The following is a 9,971-nucleotide window of genomic DNA, read 5'->3' as shown; positions in this document are numbered from 1 at the left end:
CATGTAGATGATGTAGCATTCAATTTATATCGAATATACCTCAAATCATTTTGAATCGGACCTGTTGATCTCCGAATATTGCGTTGATCCATTTTGCACAATAATCAAAATTCAATGTTGCAGGTCTTGAAGAATGTGCCACAGTACAACATATATTACTTCATCCAAATACACAAATTTAGAGGCAAAATATTTTCGATCCATAATTTTTATCTAGGGGCACAAAAATTTTACCCAAAAGCTTTCCCTATCTGCGTTTAGAATTACTAGTTGATCTTAAAATTCTGCACGCTTTTTTCATTTTTTAGTTTTTCATCAATTAGGAAGTGGACAAGATTTTCTACAAAAATTTTAGATACAAAAATCCCTTCTCCTATCGAACTTTTTTCTCTCTCGAAATCTGAGATTGATCTTAAAAAGTAGAGCAACCTTTATATATAATATGTATAAGTAAAAATACATATCGATATCCAATACGATTACGAGGAATAGAGATGAAATCCCATTTGTTAAATAAATATAGTAATAATGCGTCCATTTGAATTTCCTTTAAAATATCACTTTAAACTATGATTTTTTGTACTGAGTTTTTTGATATTCAAAAAAGTTAAAACAAGCAAAACATGCTATTATTATAGGTGTCTACGTCAGAGTTAAGTGGAGGAGCAAGAAGTATAAGCGTTCATCTCAATTTCGCTCAGGGATTCGGTCCATTGAATTTTTTTCAATATATATGATTGTAAGAATATTTATTTAACACCCAATAACGACTATTATAATAAAATTGCTATATAACGGTACCCGATTCAAAAAAAAAAACAATTAAAAGGGAAGACACATTATAATGAAAAAAAAATGAAGAAGAAATAAACATTAAATTATAAGAAAACAACTTCAACTATACCTCGATACGTACAATTGTACAGGGTGGGCAAATAAGCGGGGTAAGCGGCTATATCTCAGGATCCACTCATCGTAGAGACTTGCGGTGAAAATTTTTGCGCTTATTTGCCCATCCTGTACATTATAGTACTGATTGCTGGTCATTCCTTCGAATCAGATACGTTTAAGGCTCGTTCATTAAAAACAAACCTTTGACGTGAGTAATCAATTTGTATTCTATGTTCTAACCTAATTAATCTAATCATTATTCTATGGATCACTGTGCTGAGGAAAAATAAAAAGTTAATTTATTTTTGTTGATTTATCATCTTCACCCAGTCATCAATTACATCTAATTCGGTTCATATGTGAAGTGGAACATGGAAACTACCGTAAAAGATGAAAACTCCAATAGCTGCAATAATATGGAAAAGTGCTATGAAAATTATATTTTGATAGATATTGGGGCGAATTTAACTAATAAGAAATACTCTCGAGATTTGGATGCTGTTATACAAAGGGCAAAAGATTCAGGTATAATTTTTCACTAGATGCATTATTATGCAATCAGAATTTCTTTATAAAGAGAAAGTTTCTATTTTCCCTTGATTATAATTCCAGGTCATATACCTAGTATATTGTGATTTTTGCAACTAGCTTATTAATGGTATATTTCAGGAGTTCAAAAAATAATGGTTACTGGTACATCAGTGAAAGCAAGTAAGGAGGCTTTAAGATTAACAAGAATATATCCTGAAACACTGTATTCAACTGCAGGTAAATTTGGTTTTCTATCGAATTATGTAGTTATTTTGCAAAAACGTTAATATGTTTGGGGGGCTGAAATGAAGTTTCTGACTTTTATTTCACTTCTAATTTGCTTTTCATGCTGTCACAACACATCAAAGGAGGTACTGCAATAAATTTATAATCCTTTTCATAATTTGGAATTTGTTTAGAAGAACTCATAACATTGGAGATTTATTTAGTCAACTCGCTTTTTGATTACTTTTATGATGCATATTGGCCATTTTGCATAGTTCTATGTTGTCTAATAATAAGATTTTTATTTATTTTTGATTAGATATATCAAAAAAATTGCTGGTTATACTCTATCTTTCCAAGTGCAGTGGAATGAGACGTAGTCACTCAAAAATGGGGTGATGAAAATTAACTTCATCATTCCATTTTTATGTCTGTACAGTTTGAAAGTTGTAGGATTTAATTTGTATTTATCTTAGCTTGATTTATTGTAAAAACATAAAGAAGTGGGTGAAATATTGGCTTTTTGAATCAAATATATTTCACATTTGAATTTTCTCTAAGAGCAGTGTTTTGAACAATGTGTATGGACAAAGACTCCTACTTTATTTAATTATAGGCTGAGATACAGTTATTAGAAAGTATGTTACCCCTCATGTAAAGTGCATTAAAAAAAGTTTGACCAATAAAAAAAACAGATTTGCATTGTTATCTCAGCAATTTTTTTGCCAATCTCTCAGACATAAAAGATTTGGTAACCATTAATGACATTTTATTCTTCACTCCATCAAAGTGACTTTCCAATGGAAGCGCTTGTGAACATCCAGCTTTAGGGATTTTGAAAATTTTCTTGAAAGCCTCATAGAGAGATAGGTATCCTAGTATAAAATTCTACCCATATTTGAAATTATTAATAATCCTCTTATTACAACAGAAACATGTTTTTTCTTATTTGCCAATATTTATTCAAGAATTTTTCATTTTCTTAGGTATCCATCCTCATGATGCCAAATCATTTGATGAAGATGAATGGCTGGATTTGAAAAACATTGCTTCTAGTCCAGAATGTGTAGCTATAGGAGAATGTGGTCTAGATTTTAACAGAAATTTTTCAGAGCCAGAAGTACAAAAAGAGGTTTTTAGAAAACATGTAAGTATTCAAAATATATAAGATCTGAGTTGAATTTATCATTAATAAAAAATCTGATTGTGAAAAACAAAACATTTATATTTGAATTGTTTTGGATCAAACTACTTTTAAACTTTTTTCTTTGGATTTTTTCAAATTTTCAAAGTAAGAATATCTTAAATCATCAAAAAAAGTAGTTAATAAAATGAACTTGAACCCAGTTCATTCTTACTAAAGACAATATGTCTCCAATTTGTTGAATATATGTTGAGTTAACTTTTTTTTTATTTTCATGAAATTACTACTATGATACTAAATAAAAACTTTTTTTATCACAATGTCTGAGCTTAGTTTTGAATTATGTATTTTTAAAATTTGTATTTGAATTTTGGAAAAGAAGACCTCAGGTTCTAATCCCGCCATATACATATACTTCATCATGGAGTTAAAGAGATTAATGCAAAAATTCATTCTCAGTTGTCTAAAGAAAGATTAGATAGGAATTTTCAATCAGATAGAAAGAATCTTATCAACTGTATTATAAGTGAAGGTAATTATTTAGAGAATATGAAATGTAAACCTCATATTTCATTCCGAATAAATTCAGGTATTGTGATTTCTACAAATACATATGGAATAGATGATTTTATTACATCATAAATTTAGTGATAGTGTTCAGTTAAAGTACATATGGAGTTACCTTTTGAATTCTTGCTCCAGAGGTTAAAAAAATTCTACAAATTACAGTTCTCATGAATTATAGGCAGCATTGTAATGTGAATATTATCACAGAATTCAATATTTGTTTATTTACAGAAACTGTTGATGTTGATTTATGTTGGTGACATACTCTAGAGATTTGATAATTTTAGCTATTATTTCTTGAAATATTCGTAGATTATATCAAAAAGAAAATACATCAAAGTCCTATTACTAATTAGTTTATCTATATTACTTTGTATGCTTTATTGGAACACATAATCAATTTCAAAAATTAAATTCATTATTCCTTTCTAATTTGAAGTCTGTATAAGGATAGAATGAAAAAGAAATTATAATTTTTTTCAGTTTGATAATGAGTAATTTAAGAATTTAGTGTCGTTCAAAACATCAAAATTTTCACGTTATACTTATTCCAGCACAATTAGCAAATAATCGTTTCTTTTTAAATGCAGATAAATAAGAACCCTGTAAATTTTACACTTTATCTATATTATATTTTAACAACAAAATTATCAATGTGAAATATATTAATGAATAATGAAATCCAAATGAAAATTTCAAAAATGTATTCTGCGAAACTACAAGTGCTAGGACTTTGCGGTAAAAGTATTGTATACAGTATCATCATAGCAATACATATTTTCAATTTCATGAATTATTGTTCATGGGTTCACGAGCTAGAAGATGGTAAAGCAAGTAATTGTAGACAATCCCAAGCTAATAGCGCTAATCGATTCTGAGAAAAGCTTTCTCGTTGGACGGATGGATATTTTCTATTTCGATTTTTAAGATTCTATACATTCCTAAACATTGCCAAAATTCAGGGGGGTTTTTCTGTCGAATAATTTCAAAGTTTTAATACTGAAATTAACAAACCATTATTGCAAACACTTTTATCTAGTTTCATTTCTCCACAGGTCGAATTAGCAATAGAGCTGAACAAACCACTATTTGTCCATGAAAGAGATGCTTATGATGATTTACATAAGATATTAGATGAATATTCTGGAAAACTGCCACCAGTCGTGATACATTGTTTTACTGGAACTGATCAACAAGCACTAGGATATCTGAGTAAAGATTTTTACATAGGATTAACAGGTACATATCATTAATACCCGTGATTACAAATGAATTATAGAAAATTTTCAAACTTTACTAACCAGACATATCACATATACAGTATCAAAGGTGGAGCAAATAGAAGTACGCAAAATCGTCATCAAGACAGTTAGTTACTTCGGGTATGGTTCGTGAATATCGCCGAGAATTTCAGAGCGGTTACTAGTGGTTTTCAATGTTTCAGGTAACCTGCTTCGTATTTACAGACCGCTTGACATTTGTAATGGTCAACTCAATTTTTCATTGACAGAATTTTGGAGGTTATAAATGGTTGATCTCTTTTAATTTGTAAATAACTAATAGTTCTTAATGGCTCTGAAGAGATTTGTTTCATAATTAAAATAATAGATTTTTTGAGTGTTATATGTCATGGAAAATATTCATTAACAATAATCTGAAAATTAAAATGACAACTGCAAACAGGAGTGGGCGTGGTTACCGAACCTAACCAGAATAAAAGTATGGTGCTCTGGTGACAGGATAACTCATTGAAGTTTGAGGAAATAGTCACCAGTTGTTGAGGAATTTGACATATACAGATCACCAACTTACTGACCATAGTAACCAAGGTGATATAAGTACATAATTGAGGGATAAAGTTTTTATTCTCTTCAAACAGGAGGTTCTTTGTCTCTGAGCTGGAGTTTCATTGACTGAGTCTAGGGCTAGACTCTATAGTCAATTGGGTAGGTGAAAAAACTTTGAGTCAAACTCAACCAAATACAAACTTTATTGAGTGTAATATCAAAAGGGACATGTTTCGAAGGAACAATCCTTCATCTTCAGCCAGAAAAAGGTCTACAGAAATAAGAAATGTCAGTATAGTGATCAAAATTAAATTTTTAACCTACCATATGTAGTGCAAAAAATAACAACCAAGAATATATGTGAGTATTAAAAGACTATAAAAACAGAGAGGAATTTGACCGCAAAACCTTGCGGGTCCCCCAATGTTAGGGTGAAAATAACATTCCTGTCCATACAGTGTCAATTAATAAAAATTGTGACCATGCAACGTGTTGTTCTTGAAAAGGGTCATGACAAGGAAGTGACGATTGACATGACATGAAGTTTAATATCCGTCATCCACCAAGCGAGACGTCTATAGTCAATGCTGAAAGATTTAAACTCAGTCTCTCTCAATCAAGTTCTATGCAGAAGGTTGATTTTCTTTATTGTTTTCAACCAATCAAATTTGTATAATTGGTAGAAGTGAGCGAAATAAAATTTTTACATCATGCCTAATAAAGCCAAGGACATGAAAGTACAAAGAAATTCAAGTTTTGTAAACTGAAATAATAATTTAATTTCAGGATACCTTTGTAAAGATAAATCAGACAGTGGTGTGAGAAAATTACTTTCAGAAGGTGGCATTCCTTTGGATAGATTATTGGTGGAAACTGATGCTCCTTTTATGTATCCGAATATACGGGCTTCAAAATTACCGGCACAAGTAAAAGACAGTCTGACAGAAAGGTGAGTCTAAGCTTGACACAGTGTGAATTCTTTATAGTAATTGACTGGTTTTAATGAGATAAGTTTCTTTATCCAAGTGACCGAGGAAATAGATCACAATCTAAAAAAATCATTAATTGGAGTTTTATAGAAATTAATCATTCATTATCTAATGAATGATTCTTGTTCTCTAGGTGCTATGAGCGCATTCAGTTCTTTAGGTATACATCTAAAGATTTGATCAATCTCTTTTGAGTAATATAGACCTTATAAATTGTTAAATTTTGTCTCTAAATAATGTCTTAAACTTGATACATCAAGATGTTTGTATTCCTTCGTGAATAATTTATAATGACCATATCAAATTAACTGAAACATTTTGTTGAAACAATGTACTAGAACTGTTATTGTCATCTAACATTTGATCAAATCTGTAATATGTAGAATTCGGTTTAGTTTACTTGATTATAAGGAACATCTTGGATACTCATTAACAACTAGTTTAGTAGTAGTTTAGTTATGATTATGTGGATTAACTTATAGCACTTGAACTGAATCATGAACATCATAAGCACATAACTACAATTTTACTGATATTTCTCAGCTGACCAAACTACTGTCATCAATTAATTCATCCTGATATATTTTAAGAATTATATGGTTTTAGGTCATCAACATTTCTGAACCGATATTGTACATTTCAAAGGAATGAACCTTGCTCCTTGCCAGTTATTGTGGAAATGATAGCAGCTTTTATGAAAAAACGACCAGAAGATGTAGCTTTGTCTACATCATTTAACGCACTTAAACTATTTGGTTTATCTCAATAACAAAAATTCCCCATTTCAAAATAAATAATAGGGAATTTTTGATGATCTTCATATTTAATTATGGGTTGGATTTTTATTTGAATCGGTTATCTTCTCTGATTCCTAAAAGTTATATCAGATTCCTCAAATCTTGTGAAATACTTTCCAAAAAACTTGCCTCTTGCCTTACTTGTGTAATATGACAATATATTTTTGTAAAAATATAAAGTATTTATAGATAGCTATTTCAGGAATATATTTAAACAAAGGTGCTGAATTGTTGCTACATAGTATCAGAATTTTTTTTTTGAGGTCATGTAAGCCATTTATGTGATCAATTTTTTTTTTATATTACATACATGTTCTTTAACTTTTGATAGATTATATATGATAATTCATCAAACATCATATCAATTAAACGATTCTTCCAAAGAATAGTAATTCAAATGTTGAAAAATAAAATTTCTTTATTTTGTTTTCCAAAGTATTCGAAATTCTGATGCAATGTAACCTAATTTTTATACATATATATATTTATATATACAGGGTTTTTTTGATTTGTACATGTATTTCAATTCTATATTCCCAAAGGCATCTATTCTGCACATCATTTTCGCCGATTTGTATTGGTTAAAATTATATATGTTGTTGTTTCAATTTATTTAAATTCAAGATATATTGCCTAATTGTTTAATTAGGCAAGATATTGAAAAATATAATATGTGCAAATCAAATACTCTTTGGATATACTGTTAATGCTCAATTTGAAAACGAAAATTTATTTCAATATTCTTGTTATTATAGATTCTAACTGAATATCTAAAATCATAGTTGCAATACGCTTAACCTTTTCAAGATTTTATTTTGACTGATTTTTATGCCGCTTTCTTAGCAAATTTGTTCCTATATTATTCACATGTTAATCTATAGTGAAATATATAATTATTTGAATTCTATTTATTGTCCAAGCAAATCTTATTCTTCTCAAGGATTGTAAAAAAAGTTAAATTAAAATTAATTGCCTTGTCTTCTGGAAATAAATATATTTGAGATTTTTTATATTCTATTTATTCCATGCGCCATATACCTATAGTCAAGTTTGATTTATTTGATATGACATACTATAACCTCTTTGAAAAGCAACCAGGAAAAATAATTAGTATTACCAACTAATATAAAATTGACCATATAAGTTTGAAATTTCGTACAATAAAAAATTCTAGAATCAATGAGAGAGAAAATTTAATATGCTATAAAATTACGAATTTTGGATTAACTTGATGTTATGTTCATATTATATGAGATAGATGTAAAAAATTTATAAAAGGCTCATATCTAATTTATCTAACTGATGGTAGCTAGTATCATGATTTTGAAATACCTATCGAATTATTAAAATATATTTTCACTGATGAAAAATGGATATTTTCAATATTGTACAAGTTAAACAGTTAATTGTGCTGCCCATTAAGTAAGCAAAGGTTTTAGAGTGAGAACTTGAAGTTTTACATCAATTCTCTCATGTGGAAACAGTAATGCTTTGAAAGAAACATAATAAATTTTATGAAATATTTCTTTAAATAAAACAGACTTAAATATAATGCATATTCATACTGCTACAATCTTATAGCACAGATTACTAGTCTATGCTTATATTGCTTATAGCACCCCATATCAATAGTTTTTATAATGGTGCATACAGACTACTCTTACTTCAATGCATGCAAGTAGACTTGTCTCAAATTGTGTTATGTGGATCGTAGTCCTCCTGGGCACTTCCATTAATCTATGGCATTATATAAGAATACAAGGTATGCTACTCACTTTTCCTATTTTGGTCATCGCGCTGGACGTCAGATCAAAATAACAATGAAAAGACTATTCCCTGGTCATTATTATTGTTCTTTTCAGTTCTAGTTCATATTTTTCATATTCCAGTCTCTCATTTCTCCTTTTACCCAGTTTTTGTTCGAAAGAAATTAGTTTTCGTTGAGATTTCCTGAGTAATAAATATTTGAATTTGACTCGGACATACTATACCCGAGTTGATGTCAAGTGAGACATAATATCTCCTATAAACTTGACAAGCAATAATCTAATAATACGTAAATGCGACCTTGGGATCGTGCAGTGCGAAGCATTGACTCCAACAAGAGAAAGGTAGAGCCTAAAGAGAATAAGGTTGTCTCTTGTCACGTGACGCCAAAGTTTGAATTTCAACGAATGAGAGAATAGTATTGATTGTTTCAATATATAGAACCAGTCAAAGCTAAGTTGTGACTCCAAACAGCGAATGGAAACATGCGTCTCACTCCTACGTTGGAGTCGATTCCTCTATTTATGCGCTATCTACATGTGATTAGATCTTAGATCATTGTTGACCAGTCTCTAGGTCATAGAGGGTGCCACGAGCATGTGTGGTCTGAACGCAGCCAATTAAGTATTTGTTAATTAACAAATCAAAAAAGATGTAATGCCATAAACTTTTCTTCATATTATTGGAAATCAATTGGGTCAAAAGTAAATATAAAAGTTTTTTCGCTAATGCTGAAATAATAACACTCGGTTGAAATGAGGATAATGGCTTTGTCTAGGTCATACTTTTTGCAATTAAGCCATACGTGTGCATGGTACTTTCTAAAAATCATTCACGGGTATTAACCGAGAATTTATATTACTTTTGTAAGTCACGTCTGCTTTAAGTCCAAGAGGCAACATTGCAAAAAAGCAAGTCATACTAAGTCAGGTGCTTTTGGATCTTGTGCACCCAATCAGTGATATGAACTTAAATGATAATGGAAGTGAGAGGTCAAATACTACTTCTCTGGACAATTCGATATTCACTTCTTTTCAATAATCCGATGTTTCTTGTTTATATTTTCCCTAATTTGTTTGATATATTGAATATACTAAGTAGGTGTGTTATGTCATATAGACAACTTGTTATTAAAGAGTTGTTTGAAGAACGTGTTTTTCCTAAGATATTTCCTTCAAGTCCAAACTTCAACAGTTCTTGGACGTAACACTCTGTAATACTGTATCGAAATCGATTGTGATGTACGGGTTTTCGAAAGCAACATCAAGATTGA

General features: G+C 29.9%; 1 protein-coding gene across 1 annotated transcript; it reads left to right on the top strand.

Annotated features, from left to right (window-relative positions):
- The first annotated feature begins 1,143 nt into the window (after positions 1-1,143).
- LOC123682337 (3'-5' ssDNA/RNA exonuclease TatD) lies at positions 1,144-7,939 on the top strand. Its single transcript, XM_045620906.1, has 6 exons — positions 1,144-1,416; positions 1,561-1,659; positions 2,634-2,794; positions 4,414-4,597; positions 5,932-6,094; positions 6,741-7,939. Exons 1-6 carry the CDS (start codon positions 1,263-1,265, stop codon positions 6,901-6,903), a joined length of 924 nt encoding a protein of 307 aa, XP_045476862.1. The 5' UTR covers positions 1,144-1,262; the 3' UTR covers positions 6,904-7,939.
- Positions 7,940-9,971: the final 2,032 nt, after the last annotated feature.

This window comes from Harmonia axyridis, chromosome 1, assembly GCF_914767665.1.
Source record: "Harmonia axyridis chromosome 1, icHarAxyr1.1, whole genome shotgun sequence".
Lineage (NCBI taxonomy): Eukaryota > Metazoa > Arthropoda > Insecta > Coleoptera > Coccinellidae > Harmonia > Harmonia axyridis.
Note: the sequence above shows the minus strand (reverse complement) of the source record. Positions and strands in the feature narration are given on the sequence as shown.